Genomic DNA, 20,717 nt, shown 5'->3' with positions numbered 1-20,717 from the left:
TCGCAGCCATCCTTAATTCCAGTTCCTGGGGATTCTGAGCCCTCTTCTGACTTCCGCGGGCACCAGGCAAGCACGTGGTGCGCACACATGTGGGCAAAACACTCGTGCACATAACACGTACTTTAAAAGAGTTTGAATAAGTCCTGGAAAGCAAACTGCCAGGCGTAGCACAAAGACAAGGCAGTGTTCGTTATTATTGTCTTTTGGTCCGGGAAGCTCTAGGTTTGACTTGGTATCTCGTTCGACTTCACGTCCAGTCTCGTCATCCTGTCCGCGACATCCGGTCCTTTCAGGGTACCCGGGCTTGTCCCCGCCTCGCGTCCCACGCTGGGTCGCCCGGGCGGCTCACACCTGGCGAGAGAGGCGGGGAGCGGGGCGGATGATTCACCGCGGGGCGGGGCCCGGGGGCAGCAAGTCCGCAGGTGGCTCCCCGCCCCGCCGCGCGCCCAGAGCGCTCAGTCCGTCGGCCGCTGCGCAGCGCAGCGCGTCTGTCCCCGGAGCCTTTCCGTGCCGCAGCCCCCGCGAGTCCCCGCCGCTTCGCGCGCAGCATGGCGCCCCCCCAGGCCCGAGCCTTCGGGCTCCTGCTCGCGGTGGTCACGGCGACGCTGGTCGCGGCTCAGCAAGGTAACTGTGAGGCGGGGACCTGCAGCGGAGGTGTGGGGGTCCTGTCGGGCCGGGGATGGGGAGGGGACCTCCGGGTGTCCCCGAGACCCGACGGCTCGGGCCGGACGTAGGCTCGGATGAGGCAGAGCTGCGGGGTACCAAGCGGGGACCTGGGACCTGGGGCCAGGGTGACGGAGCGGCCACCGGTGGCCCGGGATCTAGCGGCTCCAACTTGGGGTTCCAGGTCCCAAAGCGCGGGCCTTTGTCGCTGCGACCCGCCGGTTCTCCCTCCTTCCTCCCGTACCTGCAGCAGTCCCCGGATGTGGGCCCCGGGAGGGGACAGGTAGCTCCCCAGAGGCCGCTATGCACCTGCGCGTCGGAGGCGGGCCTGCTGGGACTTACCTGCCGGAGGTGTGATTTTCCTTTTCTAAGAATCATGACTAATGCCATGTTTACTGTAGGGAGGATAGATATAAACTGTAAGAACCTTTTTAAAAAATGCCAAAATCTTTCCACTCTTAAGAATTCCTCGTTAAAAATTGTGCATATTCGTGGTTTCGGAATACAAGTGGATTTGTATCGTGATCCAGCATTCATAAAGGAAGTTTTTTTACTTCCTTTTGTCTTTTATGTGTGTGTGTTTGCGCGCATGGAGTCAGACTATTTGGGAGCCAGTTCCTTCCACCACGTCGTTCCTAGGGCCCTAATTCAGTTGGTCATGGGCCTTTATCTCCTGAGCTTCCGCGTTGCCCTCGCTTTCTTTATTCCTTACGGACTGCACTTAAACTGTGAGCGGACGATCTGTAGAGAGGAGGACATGGAGTCTGATCCTAGTTGTTCTTACTATAGAGCTGACCGTGACTTATGATTTATTTCTAAAATGGTGTCTGGAAACGGAGACAACTGAACAAAACACGCTGGAAAGAATTCTCCCTTTGGTTTCTTCCTCAGTTTTTAAGTTAAATGTAGTTTAGCTTTGTTTCCTGAAAAGGATTTCATTCTCTACCAACAGAGGTGGCCTAGATTCACTAATCACACTTTAAGTAACACGGTTTAATCAATATATATTTTTCTAACTTCAATCTGGGACTAAATTGTAGATTGAGGACTGGGCATAGAGTACGGGCTTAGCAGACCCTGGGCTTGATTTCCTAACACCCCAGGTGTGTACCTGTAACCCCTAGCACTTCAGAAGGGGGAAGCAGGAGCATCAGCAGTTCAAGGTCATCTTTAGCCTGGCAAGGTGTTGGGGTCTAGCCTGGCTATAGGAGACCCTGTTTAATGAAGAAAAGATTGAATAGAAACCTACTGGGCCCCAAGGCAGGCTTTCCTTAAGAAAACTGGGTAAGGGAGGGATAAAAGGGGAGGGTCCATAGATCTCAGACTTGGAACTGAAAAGTTAAAGGAACGAGTAGATCCCGGTGTAAGGAAAGTAGGAAGACACTGAAAGGAAGCTTCAGTCCTAAGACCAGCACTTGCAAAGCTGAGGCCAGAGGGCAGTAGTGAGCCTGGGCGGTAGAATTAGACACTTCCAGAATGGGAGGGTGTTGCTGGGAGAAGAAGGAAGGCAAACTTTTTTTTTTAAACGACCGAGCCATTAAAATGGCTCAGTGAGTAAAATTACTCCTGAGTTAGATCCCCAGGACCCACAGGCAGAAGGGGAGAACAGACTCCCCAAGTCAACCTGACTTCCACATTTGAACTGTGGCATGTGTGTGTATGTGTGTGCACACGCAAAATATATAGCTAAATGCACAAAGTAAATAGGTAAACGGTAGCTTTAAAAAACAAAAGACCTGTATTGCAAAAGCAAGGCTGATAAGATCTTTAGAGCGCTGTATTTAAAGCTTTGCTTCTGGCTGGGCCGGTGGTACAAAGCAAGCCTAGAAGGGTTGAAGAAGGCCTGGTCTACAGAAAGAGTTCCAGGCCAGCCAGGACTGCATAGTCAGAAACAGATGAACCAGCTATAGTGGTGCATGGGTGTGATCCCAGTCCTTAAGAGGCTGAAGCAGGACGCTTGTGAGCTTGAGGCTAGCCTGGGTTTCGTAAGCAAGGCTCTGCCTCAAAAACAAAATAATTAAAAAATAAAAAGAAATCCAGCAACAACAAACTTGTCCATGGGTAGTAACCAACGCCTCTCTTCCTAGCACTCAGGAGGCCGAGGGTGCTCTAGTTTGGGGACAGTGAATGAAGGTGCCGTGGATCAGCCTGCAGACCAGAGTTTATCCTCTGACCTCTGTAATATACCACAGGGTATCCCTGCTCCCAATAAGTTAATAAATGTAATACATTTAAAGGAGAGAATCTTGGGTTTGACCTGGGCTATCTCAATAATAATGAAATCAGGCCAAGGGTGTAGCTCATTGGGAGGGGTTTAGTTAGTATGAGTGGGGCCCCTGGCTTTATCCTCAACATTGCCCCAAATTATTCCTCCCTTGGGGCTCTTCCCAGTCTTGGTCACATTTCCTTAGGTTTTCTTGGGTTTTTTTGTTTGTTTGTTTTTTGAGACAGGCTTTCTCTGTGTAGCCCAGGCTGCCCTGAAACTCGCTCTATAGACCAGGCTGACCTCGAACTCAAAGAGATCTGCCTGCCTCTTCCTCCCAAATGCTGAAAGTAAAGGTGTGCAAGTTCCCCCCCCCAATAAATCTTAATTCACGCTGCTCCCCTCAAAAAACCCAACATACAAAAAAAGTGGAAGTAGGAATACAAAGGTTAGACATTCTAGCGTCACAGACTGGGGAGCGTAGACACGCAAGCACTTAGAGTTTAACTGTTCTCTCCACCATGTGGGCTTAGAGGTTGACCTTGGCTCATCCGGCTTGATGGCAGGCACCAGAGCCATCTCATCACCAGCCCCAGGTCCACCTCTTCCTCCTCCTCTTGTCCGTTTGCTTGTTTATTTGGAGACGGGGTTTCTCAGTGTAGCCCTGGCTGTCCTGAAACTTGCTCTGTAGACCAGGTTGGCCTTAAACTCAGAGAACCTCCTGCCTCTGCTTCCCGAGTGCTGAAGTGAAGGTGTGCTCCTCACACCTGGCCCAGACCCACTTCCTAAAGGCATGATTGACTGAGTTGAGGGTTGTAGCTCATTTTAAACTAAATCTTTACATTTTCTAGAGTGTGTCTGTGACAACTACAAGCTGGGGACAAGCTGCTTTTTGAATGAAAGAGGAGAATGCGAGTGTAAGTCCCTTGGCACAACGAATACTGTCGTGTGCTCCAAATGTGAGTAAAAGATTCTTTTTTTCTTTTTTAATATACTTTTTATGGTTTATTTAACATTATTTTTTATGTACATTGGTGTGAAGGTGTTAGATCCCCTGCAACTAGATCTTTAGACAGTTGTGTGCTGCCATGTGGGTGCTGGGAATTGAACCCGGGTCCTCTGGAAAAGCAGTCAGTGCTCTTAACCACTGAGCCATCTCTCCAGCCCCGAGTAAAAGATTCTTATTGCCTGGACGTTTAATCTTGATAATACTTTCTAAATTGAGGCACCTTAAAGTTTTTTGTTTTGTTTTTAAAGATTTATTATGTATACAGTGTTCTGCCTGCATATGTCCCTGCAGGCCAGAAGAGGGCGCCAGGTCTCATTACAGGTGGTTGAGCCACCTTGTGTTTGCTGGGAATTGAACTAGGGACCTGTGGAAGAGCAGTCAGTGCTTTTGACCGCTAAGCTTTCTCTCCAGCCCTTGAGCTCAGTTTTACTGACTCTAATCCAACTGTGTTATTTTGTTGAAATTATCCGACTCAAGGTTCTTATTTCCAGCAAGTAAATTTGAGTGTGGGAAAACGGAAGGGATCGTGAAATAATTTTTGGCCTGGGATTATGACATTAAATTAAAACGTTTTCCCCATGTGCACGTGAAATCGTAGTTACTTTTCAGTTCGACGTTACGTTTTCTTTTCAGTGGCATCCAAATGTTTGGTGATGAAGGCGGAAATGACTCACAGCAAGTCTGGGAGAAGGCTGAAACCTGAGGGGGCGATCCAGAACAACGATGGCATCTACGATCCCGACTGTGATGAGCAAGGGCTCTTTAAAGCCAAGCAGTGCAATGGCACCGCCACGTGCTGGTGCGTGAACACCGCAGGGGTCCGCAGAACCGACAAAGACACGGAAATAACGTGTTCCGAGCGAGTGAGGACCTAGTGAGTGGTTTTTCTTGTTGTTAGCATGCTGTTCACACTTGTTTAATTGAATCTAGGTTGGAATATGAAATAAGATTGTGTGGTTTGGAATTCCAAAAAAAAAAAAAAGCTAGGAAAAGCTGGCATGGTCACAAACACCTGTAAACCCTGCGCTCTGGAGGTGGGGGCAGGAGGGTGAAGAGTTCAGGGCTAGCCTTGTCTACATAGTGAGTCTGAGGGTACTCTGGGGGAGCTGAGATCCTCTCTCAAACATAGCAAGAAAGAGGGAAAGGGTGTAGAGTGATAAGTGTGTCCGTCCTGTCCCATTCCTCATAAAACTGGTGCCACCAGTTTTGAGTTGAGTTTTATTGGCCCTAATCCAGTTGTGCTAATTTTATTGGCGCTGGACCAACCGTGTTATTTTGTGGAAATCATCTGATGCCTGAAGCTTATCTTGGGCAGTAATTAAGTGTGAGAAAATGGAAGGGCGCATGAAATAATCTTTGGCCTGATGTGACTTTAAGGTTTTCCCTAATGCACATGAAACGGTAGCTGTTCTTCAGTTTGACGTTGTGTCCAGAACCGGTTTATGAATTCTCTCTGTAGATAGGTGGCTCTTAGGGTTTACAGAGATGTTAGCGTACTGATGCCATTTGCCGTTCAACCTCTGTCCCGCATTTTGAAGTTGGATTAGTGTTAAGTGAATATAAATGACTTAAACTGTATTTCCTCATTTATTGTGTTTGGGCCGGAGACAGACGTGGTAGAAAAGCTGAAGGTGAACCTTAGCACGGTGGAGGGGATAGGAGAGTCCAATGAAAACAAACGGAACCCACTCAAGCTTTCTTAAGCAGAAAAGACTATTGGAAGGGACAAGCAACTGGAAAGGCGGCAGGCCCAAAGTCTGCACTTTGTTTCTTCCGACTTTTGGGACCTTGTGGTCTGTTGTTTCTGTCTCTTTCTGTGCTCTCTCTTTCTCTCCCCCCGCCCCACCTCCCACCCCCATTTCTTTTTGATATGGTTTCATGTTAGGATCTTGGCTTGCCTTGAATCTGGGTCATCTCTTGCCTCTGCCTCCACAGTGCCGGCTGGCACCACCATGCCCATCCGTTTTGTCTTTTCTCTGGAACAGGGCCAGCATGGCTAGCTTAGCCTTGACTTCAGTTGACCTCACGTCTAGTCATTGTCACCAGCAGGTCAATATTAGAAAGGGTGTTACTTGCTGGATGGTGGCGGGACACGCCTTTAATCCCCAGCATTTGTGAGGCAGAGGCAGGCAGATCTCTGTGAGTTCGAGGCCAGCCTAGTCTACAGAGCTAGTTCCAGGACAGGCCTCAAAGCTACAGAGAAAGAAACTGTATCTTGAAAACCAGCCTTCCCGCGTCCCCCTACCCCCCCCCCCAAAAAAAAAAGAGAAAAGAAAAGAAAGGGCGGTTCCTTCTGGGTGTGTTCTCTGTAAAGGATGTGTGAAGTATATTTACCACAACACTTTATTTGTTCTGTTAGCTCTAATTCTATTTTGGGATTTAAATATTTGCCTCTTTGGAAAACAGCATAAAAGGATGAGTTAAAGACTGTCAACCATTTTGTCCTACAGCTGGATCATCATTGAAATAAAACACAAAGAAAGAGAAAACCCTTATAACCTTGAGAGTCTGAAGACGTAAGTACTTACATATATGCTAGTTTATTTATGCACCTGGACGGTAATTACATACATAGTACATATTATGCCCTTGACAGAAAACCACATAAGTGACATGTGTCTTTCTCAGTACTCATGTCAGGAAATCATGATGTCCTTTGTTCCTTTACAAGCCGTGTCTGCCAGCTTTCTCCATTGTGAAGCTCAAACTGACACTCAGCAGCTCTAGGATCAACGGCTGGTGCTGGCGCAAACCATTTACCACTATGATAGTTGGAAAATGATATTAAAATTATACAGCCTAGCCACTGTTGCACACCTTTCATCCAGAGGCAGGGACAATCAGGTCTCTGAGCTTAAAGCCAGCCTGGTCTATATAGCAAGTTCCAGGTCAGCCAGGGATACACAGTAAGATCATCTCTTAAGAAAAAAAAATAGTAATGATAACAGTCTTTTGATGTGGCATGTCCTTCTGTATATGTGTTGCTAATATTGGTTGAGGAATAAAGCTATTTGGGCCAATGGCATAGCAGAGTAAAGCCAGGAGGGAAGAGAGTAGGCAGAGTCAGGGAGATACCATGTAGCTGCCCAAGAAGCAAGAGGTAACAAACTGTGAGCCTTGTGGTAAAATACAAAAGAGTAGGAATGGGTTAATTTAAGGTGTAAGAGCTAGTTAGAAATATGTATGAACCATTGGCCAAACAGTGTTGGAACTGATATAGTTTCTGTGTGATTATTTGGGTATGGGCGGCCAGGAAACCAAAGCAGAGTCTCCCTTTCCAGTTCTTGTCTATCTGCCTAAAAAGTAGAGGTTCTATTATGTGTTACAATTTTTTTCCCTAAAGAAACTTTTAAATTATTTGCAGTGCACTTCAGGATACGTTTACATCTCGATACAAACTGAATCCAACATTTATCAAAAATATTCTGGTAAGTTTGTTTGTTTGGTTGGTTTTGTTTCTTGGTTAATAAGTTAGCTTTAGCAGCAAGTTGGTAGGTTAGTATGGTTTGGGTATAAACCTGCTCCCCCTCCCCATAGGGTTTCTCTGTGCAGCCCTTTGCTGTCCTGGAAATCAGAGATCCTCCTGCCTGTGCCTCTGAGTGCTGTTGAAGGTGTGTGCCACCCCCTGAGACAGCCAGTGATTTTTCAATGGTAGCTAAATGGATTTTAGCAACAGTTTAAATCCTGGGCACGTAATATGGAAGCCAAGTTGTCTTCCTTCCATAGACTTTGAAAGCCTCAACTGCCCCTGAGAACCTGTACTGTCTCAACTACGCATGAAGTGTGCTGTCCTTGGGGGTAACTGCCTCAGCATATACTGCCATGGGCTGTCCTTACCCAGTGTCTTGCTTTCCTTTCCTGTTGCTCTGATAAAATACCCTGAACAAAGCAAGTTAGGGAGAAAAGGTTTATTTATTTTATTTTTATGTTTATTTTACATGTGTTTGTGTGTTGTGCCTGTATGTGTGTATGTATGTGTACCATGTGCACCACGTGTTTGCTCAGTGTCCCAGGAGTTCAGAAAAAGAGTTGGTGTTACAGATGGTTAGCAGCTAGGAAGAACAAGTGCTATTAGCTGCTGAGCCATGTCTCCAGCCCCCAAAGGGTTTATTTCAGCGGGGAAGTCAGTGCAGGAGGAATGCAGCAGCCAGCCCCGTCCACAGTCAAGAGCAGAGAGAATGAAAACATGCACGCCTTGGCCACCTCTTTCCCTTTCTTTTCATTCAGTCCAGGCTGCAGCCCATGACATGATACAGCCCACAGTCAGTTAACATAATGAAGATAATCCCCATAGACTAGCCTACAACCAACCCGATCTAGACAGTCCCTCATTGGGACTGTCTTCTCAAGTGACTCAAATGTTTGTTCTAGTTGACGGTGACAGCTAACCATCCTACCCAGTTAGCCTTTCCTTAACTCTTAAAAAAATTGTTTGTATTGCTATTTTATTCTCTTAAGATAGATTGGAAGACCTCTCTCAAAGATTGTTTTTTTTAAATTACCAGTGATACATTTAATTATTCACCAATGAAAAGAGCTCCTTGTGGGTATAGATTATGGAAGATCAAATTCTAAATATTCTGACTGTTGAGCAAAATTTTCATATATTTTAATTATATTAATTTGTATTTTTTATTCCCCCCAGTATGAGAATAATGTTATCACTATCGATCTGATGCAAAACTCTTCTCAGAAAACTCAAGATGATGTGGACATAGCTGATGTGGCTTACTATTTTGAAAAAGATGTAAGTATAAACTATGTTTATGACTGATTGTTGTTGGTTTTTAAGATTTATTATTTTTTTATTATATATACAGTGTTCTGTCTGCATGTGTGCCTGCAGGCCAGAAGAGGGCGCCAGATCTCATTACAGATGGTTGTGAGTCACACCATGTGGTTGCTGGGAAATTAACTCAGGAACTCTGGAAGCGCAGTCAGTGCTTTTAATCGCTGAGCCATCTCTTCAGCCCCTGTTTGTTTTTGTTTTGTTTTGTTTTGAGACAGGCCTCTCTATATAGCTCCTGGGTGTCCTGGAACTAAAGATATATATAGACTAGGCTATCCTTGTAGTCACAGAGATCTGCTGGTCTCTGCCTTCCGAGTGTTGTTGGGGTTAAAGACATACACACCATGTCTGGTGTCTGTTCCTTCTTGAGACAGGCTCTCATACGGTCCAGGCTGCTGAGCTCTCTGTGGAGCTGGCTTTAGACTCCTGATCCTCCTGCTTCCGTGCCCTAAGTACTGGGCCCTATTAAAGAAAGAAGAGAAGTAGCCATTCATGAAGGGAGGTGATGTGAAATTTGCTTTCCAGAAACAAGCTCTACAAGGCGAGGGGCCATGCGATCATGGGGGCTGTGACTGGGCTTTGAGGTAGGAGTGTTTGGAGGGACAGTGCATCATTCCGGAAGTCATGGGGTGGGAGATCATTATATACAGACTTTGTAAAAACATTAGGTGTTAGATGAGGCTGGAGAGATGGCTTAGCAGTTAAGAGCATGTATTGTTCTTCCAGAGGACCTGGGTTTGATCCCCAGCAAGCATATCAGGCAGCTGTCAACTGAAATTAAATTAAGAATAAAGATAAACCTAAAGCAAATGTAAAATAAAAGAATAGAGATCTACCCTGGATGGCATGGCATGGGGAGCAGGCCAATAACTCTCCTAGGAACTGGGGAGTCTGGCCAGAGCTCAAAGCCAGTTTGGGAGGGGGGCCAGGCATCCGAGTTGTTTGTTAGGAACAGCAGTGATAAGGAAATGCAGTTTCTGTTAGCAGGAGATAGAGAAACCAAAGGTGGTGGGAAATGTATGCCTGCTATCTTAGGGGGAAGGGGGGCAGACAGGGGTCCGTGATGTATTAGACCCAAGTGCTAGATTACAAGCACGTACCACTATGACTAGTTTATGTCATGCTGGGACTTAATCCTGGACCCTGTACAGGTTAGATAAGCATTCTGCCAGTGTCTACCCTCTGGCTCTGCTGTTAGGGATTAAACCCAGTATGTAGTTTACCCCAGTATGCTGGAAAAACAGTCTACTAAACTGTACACCTGGCCTTCTCTTTGGTTAGTTACTACATTGGTATCTATCGTCCCCACCTGTTATTCTAATCATGTCTAAGACTAGGAGACAGTCTCCTTCTTAAAGACTGATATTTTAGATTCTGCGTCTGTGTATCTGTGTGCACGGTGGTGCAGTTGCCTTCAGCAGACCAGAGGCCAGGTGGACGCAGGGACCTGTCTGATGTGGGTGCTGGGAACTGAACTCAGGCCCTCTTAAGTGCCTTAATTGCTGAGATGCCAAGTCAGTCTCTGTTTTCAAAATATTTATGTAAAAGCCAGAGGTGATAGTGCACACTATATCCTGGCTCTTGGAATCCTAGCACTCTGGAGGTTGAGGCAGAAGGACTAAGTTCAAGGCCAACTATTTATAAGTATATGTTTTTATTTATTGTGGTTTTTCTTATTGTTCCTTTTAGTGTGTGTGAGACAGAATCTTACAGCAGCCCAGGTCGACCCAGAATTCATGGTAGAGGGTAGACCTCCTGCTTCAGCTTCCTAAGACTTCGGGTTACAAAGGAAGGACATGATCCCACAGTGCGAGTCATTACAGTCAGATATTTCTTTGGGCATGGGAGATGAAGCGACAGAAGGAACGGTGCTGCTGCGTTCTAGCGTGGAGGGTGGGACCAGGCTTCGTTTCCACTTTAGTGTATGACATTCCTGGAGTAAATACGCGCCTCAACATTTCACTGGCTCAGGGGGTCTCCTTAAGACTGGAAAGCTTCTTGGCAGTTTTCCTCTGGCATGTAACTGGCATGTAACTATCGGTGCCCACGGCTGCTCCTTGTAAACGTTTTCCATTGTTTCCTATGTTGTAGGTGAAAGGGGAATCCTTGTTCCAGTCTTCTAAGAAAATGGACCTGAGAGTCAATGGCGAACAGCTTGATCTGGACCCTGGCCAGACCCTGATTTTCTATGTTGATGAAAAGGCCCCCGAGTTCTCAATGCAGGGTCTCACGGCCGGCATCATCGCTGTCATTGTGGTGGTGGCATTAGCAATCATCGCGGGGGTAGTTGTGCTGGTGAGTACAGAACCAGTCTGGGCTCGTTGAAGGGTTGTTCTTACGGGGAGGGTGATCGCCAAGAACTACAGCCATGTTTGCTGGACAGTGCCATTCACGTCTGGGGAGGAGAGACAGGCGGATCTCTGTGATCTACAGAGATCTACAGCCTGGGCTATAGAGCGAGTTCTAGGACAGGCAAAACAGAGAAACCCTGTCTCGGAAAACCAAAAAGGAAAAAAAAAAAACTATCCATGTTTGAAAATATTAGTGAAGGGCTGTACTACATTTCCGGTTCTTTTTTACACAATGGCCACCTTCTGTAGTCAGAAAGGGTTACTCATAAGAATAAACCACCTCACAGCCTAGTTCCATTGCCTTCAAGCAGCTATAGATAGCCTTGAGTCCTCTGCAAGGAACTGGGCGCTCCTGCCAGAACACAGTAGCGAAACAGAGAGCTCCCGAATGTTCAGAGCTGGACAACACAACACTTGATTTTGTTTTTGGTGGTGCTGGAGCGCTGAGCTCAGGCTGCAAGTGTTCCGGGCCATCACCATACCACTGAGCTATGCCTGACCCCAAAACAACACAAAAATCAAAGTAGTACATGTAGCAGTGATTCTACATAAACGGCAAATCTGCACTGGGTACATGGCCATAATCCCAGCATTGGGAGGTTATCCCAGGGCTTTCAGGGTGCTTAGCATCAGGTGTTCCCATCAATATATCAGAATTCAGAAATCAATTTGAGCGGGGTATGATGACATAGTTGTGTGTTTCAAGTCCTTGAGAAGCTGAGGCAGGAGGACCAAGACTTAAGGCCAGGGCCTGGAAAGATGATGGTGGCACACACCTTTAATCCCAGTACGTGGGAGGCAGAGAAATCCTATCTCAAAAAACCCAAAATAAAATTAAATTAAAAAAAAAAAAAACCTAGAAGTACTTTATTCACCGAGTCATCTCCAGCGCCTTCTGCTTTTTGTTTTTTGTTATGTTTTCTCCAGACAGGAGAGTCTGCCTAGGTGGGCGCTGACTTCCTGGGTTTGGTTGATCATCTTGCTTTCCTGGGACTGTATGAATGTTCCTCTATGCCCAACTAAAATTAAATATTTTAATATCTTGGGCTGGGCTTAGTGGCTCATGCCTACAATCCTGATCCTCAGGAGGCTGAGGCAGGAGGATTGAGAGTGAAGATGGTTTAGGCATCTACCAAAAGAAAAAAAAAATCACATTTTCATGGCAAAGATATTGCAAAGTAAAAAAGTAAAAATAGCTGGCCATGGTGGCACTCTGGAGACAGAGGCAGGTGGATCTCTGAATTCCAGGACAGTTGGAGCCACACAAGAAATTTTGTCTCAAAAAAACCACAACAAAAATAGAAATAAGCTGGGGAAATGTTTATGACCCATAAAATAAAATGGATATGTGCATAACACGTAAAGAATTCTTACAAGTTGACAAAATAAAATGGATATATTATGCATAATATGCAAAGAATTCTTACAAGTTGATGAGGAAACCTACAAAGAACAGCAGCCGGGCTGGCAGTGGTAGAACACTTGTGCTCAGGTCAGGGGACAGTTTAACCCTGATGTCACAAGGTGACTCCTGAGCGCTGTTCTTCCACCTCCACACACACGCAGAATGGAAATAAATGCAACAAAGCTAGACATGGTGGCATATACCTATAATTCCAGCAAGGTGGCCGAGGCAGGAGGATTATGAGGTCAAGGTTCTAGGCTAGCCTAAGCTATGTTTTAGAGCCTTAAAACAACAACCTCCTCCTTTTCATTAAAAATTGGTAATAGGTAGGGCTAGATGGTTTAAAGATGAGGAACTCAGTTGGCAAATAAACACACAGAATAGACAGAAGTGTAATTGTAAAGAAGCTTCACTGAGTGTGGTAGCACACGCTTTCAATCTCAGCGCTGCTCGAGGAGGCATCAGAGTTCGAGGTCAACCTGGTCCCCATAGTGAGTTCTAGGCCACACAGGGCTACATAATGAGACCCTGTTTCAGAAGAACCAACCAGCCAACCAAACACCAAGAAGCACATTCAGGGCTATATATTTATGTTATCTGTAACAATCTAGAAAGCAATGAGTGTTCATTTTCTGGAGAATGGTTAGGTAAATGCATACATGAGACATTTTATCTGCGCTCAGTTAAAAGCTTTTGCTCCAGAAGCGTACTTATGGGATTGATATAGCTCTTCAAAGAATTGGTCCTGTATGACCAGTTTGTAGACACCCTGCCCCAAACTTGTACACACGTGCTTACATGGGATCAAAGCACAGATGTTCATTCTGGCCACTTTGGTCTGAGTAGTAGTTTCTAAAACTAATTGTTTTTCTTTCAGATCATTACTACAAGGAAAAAATCAGCAAAATATCAGAAGGCTGAGGTAAGCGGGCAACGGGATATGCTCAATGTTTGTCATGCAGCAGTCGCCACCCCTTCCTGATACTTAAGAAAAAAGGGGGGCAGTGGTGTCCCATGCCTTTAATCCCAGCATTTGGGAGGCAGAGGCAAGTGGATATCTGAGTTCAAAGCCAGCCTGGTCTACCGAGCAAGTTCCAGGACAGCCAGGTCTAGGTCTACAAAGGGAAACCCTGGAGAAAGCGGGTGAAAAACAAAACTTTTCTGAATGGAGAATTGGAAGTTACTTAAGTTTTCTTGCATGCTCCTCCCTTTCTGTTGCAGATAAAGGAGATGGGTGAGATCCACAGAGAACTCAATGCCTAACTGCCCTGCTTTGAGAATGGAACTACCAGAAGGAGAACTGGCAAATGTACAAACATGGGACAAGATGAAGACCTTTACAGGGTTCCTGTCCTGCTGGTTACCATCACATCTTTGTAGTAGGGAAATCTATACTCATAAATACAAGCAGCTTGACATTGGCATTACCAATCTTGAAATTAGACAGATATCTTATATATGCAGGTCCAGTGTGGAGCTCAGAACTTAGCCTGCATAGTTAAAATAATTTATGCTTAATATTGAGAGTGTGTGGCACAAACATTCCACGGGAGAATATGATGATTTAAGCTGCCTTTCTGTATACCTGAGTCTTGTACATAATAAACTTTTTTTAATGAAATAAAACATTTTAAAACTGAGTTCTAAGTTTGTTTGAATCAAATTTCCTAGCATATGCATATATTAGATAATAAACTTTTAAATGCTCTGGTACTGTCAAGTGACACAAACCTAATTCTTGCCCTTGGGAGGTAGATGGTAGAGGATTAGGGTTTGCGGGGTATCCTCTGCTACGTATTCAGTTAGGGACTGGCTGACCTTGGCTATCTGAGACCCCATCTGAATGAAATGAACTCTGAAGATGTGTTGAGGCTCATGCCTAAATCTCAACACTTGGGAGACTAAGGCATGATTGTGGTTTTGAGGCCAGCTCAGGCTATGCAGACATACAGAGTTCCAGGCTACACAGTGAGACCCCGACCATCAGTAACATTCCAGTAACATTCCGAGGGCTGAGATATCGAGGTTCAGTGATGGTAGATGCTTAGCATGTGAGAGGCCCTGGGTTCAATGTTCACTTGAATGTATGCACACAGAAAATGAGCCAGGCTGCAGCAGTGATCACTGCTGACCACTCTGGTTACTATCACCGTGATGGACTTGAGCCAAAGTGGACCTTTCCCTCTATATGATGCTTTGTTGGGTCTTTTTGTTATAGCAATGGGAAAAGTAACTAAAACTTGTGCTTTTCGGTGCTTCGGAGAAAAAAATCAGCATACTGCTACTTAGCATGTGAAAATGATACAAAACACAAGCAAAGCTTTTTGGAACACGACTGCAGCAGTTCAGCGACAGCCGCAGAGCCAGTGGTACCCGCTGATGTCCTGGGAGAAAGCTGCAGGAAGTGCCCACTTTGAAAGCCACAGGCATCCTTCAGGCACTCCCAGACAAAATCTCTGAGAGCTTGAGGCCAGCCGGGCCGCGAGAGAGCTACCTTTCTCCATCGACCCTTTCTGAAATAGTAATAATAATTAATTAGTTAAATGGCATTCTATAAAATTGCACCAGCAGATGTTTTGGAGAAGCTGCTGTCTGTGAGAGCTAGAGAAGCCACACATCCTGTAGGGGCTGCATGACGGACCTGCCGCAGGGCATCTTATCTGAATAGGAACAACCCTTTTTCCCTTGCTGAGCCTCTCTAGTGCCCTCTGCTGACATAGCTCCATGTTTACTTGCCAAACCCGGCCAAAAGGGCGAATTTGGAATCGGTACATTATTTAACAATATGGCTCAGCACTGATGGCTCTTCCTGAGTTAATTCCCAGCAACCACATGCTGGCTCACTACGGTCTGTAACAAGATTTGGCGCCCTCTTGAGGAAGAGACCTGATCAGTCGTCCTCATCAACTTAGACCATGAAACCCAACAAGAACAAGTTCAATAGAACCAACATATACAGGCTGCCCATACGTGCTTCAGCATTGTCAGGTCATAAATTTATTTATCTGTTTTTTAAGATTATTTAACCCATTGCTTTCTATTCCAAAGCTACAGCTAAGGTTAACGTGTCTTTATCCTCTGTTTTTATCCTCTGCAAGGCGTCCCATGGTGATATCTGCCACATTCCCCACCCAGAATGTTGTCTATACGTCATCTTTGGTGTCTCCTGGCTATTTTCTGCACTTACCAATTCTGAATACTAACGTTTCCAGGATTTGTTTCTCCTGCTGGAGGACTCTATCCATTGCCTTAGTTACCTGCCATTCAACCTAGACAGCAGGTCAACAATCTCCATTTCCTTACCTTCATACTAAGTTCCAAACCGTTTCACAGAACTAGCCTTCAGGGATTCACTTCCTCCCGTCTTCATTTCTGGGATTGGACTCAGGTCTTGCATGTGTTAGTGAGGTGTACCACCTCTGAGCTACATCTGGCCTGTTTCCTCTCAACCGTTTAATGGCAAGTGGGGCCTGGTGACATAGGCAGGTAGCATTTGTGGTATGGAACAAGATGATCCCTGTGAAGTTACAGCCCCTTTGGTATACACTGTAAACTCCAGGACTACCTCCCCTCAAAAACCAAACACTAGCACAAAGCAAAAGCAAGGATCTGTTGGTTGTGTCAACAAGAAGCAAGCCCCAAATTCTCTAGAACCTACATTTTTTTTAAAGTTACTAGACTGTCGTTCTCCATCACAAATCCACGTTCCTCTAATTTGTCTTCACTGATCCCTCTGCAATCACTATATTATTCTTTCTCTTGCCTTGTGTAAACAATGGGAAAAGAGGTGGTGTTCAATTTCAAGAAAAATCTCTCATTCCCGGAAAACACATGAATGTTCTTTTCCTTCATTAGCCTATCCTTTGCCCCTAATTTTTCACTCCATATTTTTGCGTGCAGCAATTCACCTGTCTTTGCTTCCAGAGCAATAGGACCACAGGTGTGGGCCATTTGCTCTTGGCTGGTTTGTTTTTCTTTCGGAGAAGGTCCCAAGTTAGGCCCAGACTATCCTCTAACTAACATCCCTGCCTCAGCCTCTTGAGCGCTAGGCATTTAGGGTTCTCTTAACCCGCACCTGTAACCTCCCAGCCCCCAGTTGATTGAGAAGGTGGTTTGAGAGTTTTCTCCTGCTCCATTCTTGGGTTCTGGTTTTGTTTGTTTTGAAATAGGGTCTCTTGGTGCCCAGGCTGGGCCCAAATTCTACACATAGCTGAGGCTGGCCTTGAACTCCTGCTCCATCTGCGCCTGCCTACCCACCAAGTGCTGGGATTATTTCCTGTGTGACCACACCCACCTGCCTTGGTTCGAATAACCAAGAGCAGAAAAGGGTAGACTTTTGTTTTGTTTTTTTTGTTTTTCGAGACAGGGTTTCTTTGTGTAATAAGCTCTGGCTGTCCTGGAACTCAGGCTGGCCTTGGAGATCCACCTGCCTCTGTCTCCTGAGTGCTGAGATAAGTGTGTGCCATTCACTATGCCAGGCTAGGGGCTAGACTATTCTTGTCCAAGTGAAGTCTCCTTCACTGCCCAACTGCCACAGTTTTGTTAGTGATTCCACAGCTTCACAGGGAAAAAAGCCCAGGCTTGAATTAGAAATTGGTAACAACTTACAAAGGAGTTTATTAGCCATTAATATATGTATATTATTGGCAAAAAAATGTTAAAACAACCTTTCAGAGTGGACACGTGCCTCTAATCCCAATACTTCAGAAAGTAGGCAAGAGGGCAGGTGTAACTCCTACATTACTCTCGGTACTGTACCGTTTGCAAGTCGGGCAAGGGCCTGGAGATTGAAAGAACACACAAGAGACCTGGGTCATTCGAAAGGAGACCAGCCGAATGCCATTCATTCAAGTTTAGGAAAATCCTTATTTACCCAGCTTCTGCACAATGGAGAAAGCAGGTGGGAAATTGCCACGCTCAAGGTGGAGTAAACAATGGTACTATAACTAACTACCAGGCAAGACAGAGGGAGCACAGGAACAAATAGGATGTTTAGTTGGCTGGCCAGAAACTGTCCTCAAGATGAACCCTGGGGGCAGGGGTAGACCCACGGGCCCTACAGGCAGGGATTCAAGGTTAGTCTAGGCTATACCTCTATGTTGAGTCTGAGGCTAGCCAATGTTCTTCATTTTATATCTATTAACATCTATCAGAAATGGTAATTAAAAAGTCCCCGAACAAACAGTAACTTTAATCTCAATACATGGGAGGCAGACAGAGACAGGCAAATTCTGTGAGGTCGAGGCCAACCTGATCTACAGAGCAAGCTCCATGACAGGCTGCAAAGCTACAAAGAGAAACCCTGTCTTAAAAAAATTTAAAAGAAGAAAGAAAGAAGACTAGAAGACTAATTACTTGTGGGGAAACGGAGTAGGCTTTCCTGTGAAGGCATTTGGACTGAGGATTGATGGATGACCAGAAGCTTCCATAAGAAAGGCCAGGAGAGGATGGCTCTAGAGCACGTCAAGTGTGTCTAGGAGCTTCAGGCTGCAGGGAAAGCTAAGCTCAAGGCCTCGGATGGGTGTTGGGGAAAGAGGCAAGCTTATTGTCAAGCTCCAGGAAATGTGGCCAGGGAGGTAGTCTGCAGTTAGATCATCTCCGCTTCTGTGTTTTCCAGTGCATATGGGGCCTAATAGTTCTAAATTCAGCTGGCTGTCAGAAAGACACTGGGAAAGAGCCAGGCACGGCGGCTCATGCCTGCAATCTCACTGCTAGGAAGGTGGAGGCATCAAAACTCCACCATCATTCTCAGCTATATACCGAGCTTGAGGTCATCCTGGGCTACACAAAACCTTGTTAGGAGTCAGGCCATAGAATTCAGCAGGTAGACAGTACCACCTGCCAAAACGAAAACAAAGACCTAATCCATCCAAGTCTGGAGTTCTGGGAAAATCTCTAAATGTACTAACCTTGCTTTTTGGCTGCTGTAGTTCTACTTCTTCCTAACTGCTCTTGTTAACTGAAGCATGTCAAGCCAGGACATGGTTTTTGTGCTTAAAAGCTCACCCTGAGAAAGGCTCCGCTACACTGGGATCCTGAACACCCAGTGTAGTCAACAGTTAGCAAATAAAGACCTTCTATTGACTTAAACCCATGTCAAGTAGTCTTCTCTGGTGGGTACCCCATCCCAGGTCTAGGGATGGAATTTAGGTCATCAGGCTTGGTACAAGAAACTTTACCCAGAGCCGTTTCAATGGCCCTCAGGAAGTTTCACAGAAACAGAACAAAGAAAGTTATAAATCAAAGCATTTTCCCAATGTATTGGTTAAACATCAAGTAGGCAAGTTACAGCAGAGGGGCGGCAGAGGGGGTGGTGCTCTTACAGGGCCTTAGATCTTCTGGGATGACAGTTTTAGTCTCGAGTCAGTAGAAACTAAGGGGTCTGTACATTTTACAAAGTCTTTACCTGACAGTCACAAGGCTGTAAACACAGAAGTGGGCATTAAACAGTTCTCTAGGAGACCAAGATTAGCCCAGGATGATTAGGCTGGACCTGCAACAGTTCAGCCGTCTGCAATCACTTACGTCTTGATCGGCTGATTAGCCCTGTAGAATATTTATAACACTGCAGGGGTTTCCCCTGAAAGACCCTCAGAGTGGGGAGACTCTCACTCAAGTCTTGGGGATAACACGACTCCCCAGGAACTCACGAGAGACTGTCCTTGGTGCAATCACACGAGGTTTATTGACAGGACAGGAACCAGCTGGGGCCAAAACTCATTTCCCACGCAGGGGTAGAGGAGTTCGACCCCCGAGTAGCTGGGAGAGGGGATATTAGGGGAAGAAACCATAACCCAAAGGAGGTAGGGAGGGCGTCATTGGAAAATTCCGAAAATACCAGTGATCATTGGAAAATTCCGAAAATACCAGTGATCATTACAAGGGGGGTAACTCCCCGTTTCTCAAGATTATAATCTAACTTTATCTTCAGCTAGTTCCTGGAACAGTCACTTAACCAGCTAACCTAGATTTTTGGCTCTTCTCTCCCTGCTAGATTCTTTTTGGCTCTATTCTTTCTGCTAGAGGGGTCTGGATTTATCCGGGTCTTTCACTCCCTCTAAGCGATAATTTACAGTCTGGGGAGCTCAGACCGGCAGCTGACTGTGTATCCACAGATGGTACTGAGTTGAGGTTCTCACCTTGAACTTTAGTTCCTCCTACTCCCACCTCCTCAGAGCTGGGCTTTCAGGCATGGGTCACTATGCTTGCTTCCAAGGTAGAGTTTCTCCTTTAAATTAAAAAAAAAAAAATTATTGCTTATGTAACACCCCTCCCCCCCGAGAATCTGGAGTGAGCTGCATGGGTGCTGGGGACTGAACTCAGGTAGGCAACTGTAAAAGCACTAGGAGGTTGAGAAACTGCTCAGCCATCTCTCCAGTGCTCCAGTGTCACCTTGTTGTTGTTGTGTGTTCAGGGTTTCTCTGTGTAGCTCTGGCTGACCTGGAATTCGTTCGTATTCGTTAGATCAGGCTGGCTTCGAACTCAGAGATTCGCCCGCCTCTACCTCCTGAGTTCTGGGATTAAGGGTTTTTGCCACCTCACCTGGCTTCCAAAAATAAATTAGTTAACGGACGTATAAAATGAGAAACTGCGTTAGTGGGAGGTTGTCGTGGATAACCCTGAAATCTTATTTATTTATTTATTTATTTATTTATTTATTTATTTATTTATTTATTTATCCCTTTTGTGTAACAACAGCTTTAGCTGTCCTGGAACTGGCTCTTTAGAACAGGCTGGCCTCGAACTCATAGAGCTCTATCTGCCTCTGGCTCCTGGGTGCTGAGATTAAAGCCGTGTGCCACTACCACCTGGTCACCCTGAAATCTTAAGGTAGGCAGTTTGCCGAAAAAGGAAAAAGTACTGTGTCTTGTTACATATTCAAGACTGGGTTGAGGAGAAAGAGTAGCTGTTCTTTGTTTACAAGTTCTTTGTTGTTTCCCTCCCACGTTTCCGGTCACTCGATGACCCCGCCCACCCAAGTCCCCCACCCACCTGGGCACCTGCTGTGCAGACCTAAAGCATAGCTGCTGAAGGAGGTTTAAGGATGCCCGCCTGCAAGGCTGCAAGTCCCAGGTCTAGCGAGCGTGCGCAGGAGCTAGAGTCTGAGAGAACGCGGGAAGCTAAGGCCTCGTTCGCTTATGATTGGCTATCGCGGTAAGAGTCCCACCCACCTGGTCCAGTGCTGCATGTTGATTGGACGAATTCCACCGGTGGGGGGTGGGGGTCCGCTGTGGCCTTGCGGCGTGGGAGGGGAGGCGGGAATCGACCCGGCCGGCGCAGGGTCGCGCTGTTTCTGC

The 20,717-nt window shown here is 46.0% G+C and overlaps 1 protein-coding gene and 1 long non-coding RNA gene across 3 annotated transcripts; one reads left to right on the top strand and one right to left on the bottom strand.

The window, feature by feature from the left end:
- The first annotated feature begins 455 nt into the window (after positions 1-455).
- On the top strand, positions 456-14,060 carry Epcam (epithelial cell adhesion molecule). Its single transcript, XM_087907288.1, has 9 exons — positions 456-624; positions 3,718-3,825; positions 4,509-4,749; positions 6,326-6,391; positions 7,240-7,303; positions 8,521-8,622; positions 10,756-10,959; positions 13,298-13,342; positions 13,642-14,060. The coding sequence occupies exons 1-9, from the start codon at positions 549-551 to the stop codon at positions 13,681-13,683; spliced, it is 948 nt and encodes a 315-aa protein (XP_087763414.1). The 5' UTR covers positions 456-548; the 3' UTR covers positions 13,684-14,060.
- LOC148121874 (uncharacterized) lies at positions 10,756-20,714 on the bottom strand. 2 transcript variants are annotated; one of them, XR_015738138.1, is made up of 3 exons: positions 20,592-20,714; positions 19,560-19,648; positions 10,756-11,059 (listed from the first exon to the last, which is right to left on the bottom strand). It is a non-coding gene; the product is annotated as an uncharacterized LOC148121874 (long non-coding RNA). The 2 variants fall into 2 exon arrangements; XR_015738139.1 differs by lacking the exon at positions 20,592-20,714 and adding an exon at positions 20,413-20,521.
- Positions 20,715-20,717: the final 3 nt, after the last annotated feature.

The sequence above is a fragment of the Myodes glareolus genome, chromosome 6, assembly GCF_982192425.1.
Source record: "Myodes glareolus chromosome 6, mMyoGla1.1, whole genome shotgun sequence".
NCBI lineage: Eukaryota > Metazoa > Chordata > Mammalia > Rodentia > Cricetidae > Myodes > Myodes glareolus.
This window is presented reverse-complemented; position numbering and strand designations above follow the sequence as displayed.

Coding starts and splice junctions, on each gene's coding strand:
- Epcam (XM_087907288.1), top strand. CDS start 549: ATGGCGCCCCCCCAGGCCCGAGCCTTCGGGCTCCTGCTCGCGGTGGTC. Junction 7,304..8,520: donor CATTTATCAAAAATATTCTG/GTAAGTTTGTTT, acceptor TATTCCCCCCAG/TATGAGAATAATGTTATCAC. Junction 8,623..10,755: donor CTTACTATTTTGAAAAAGAT/GTAAGTATAAAC, acceptor CCTATGTTGTAG/GTGAAAGGGGAATCCTTGTT.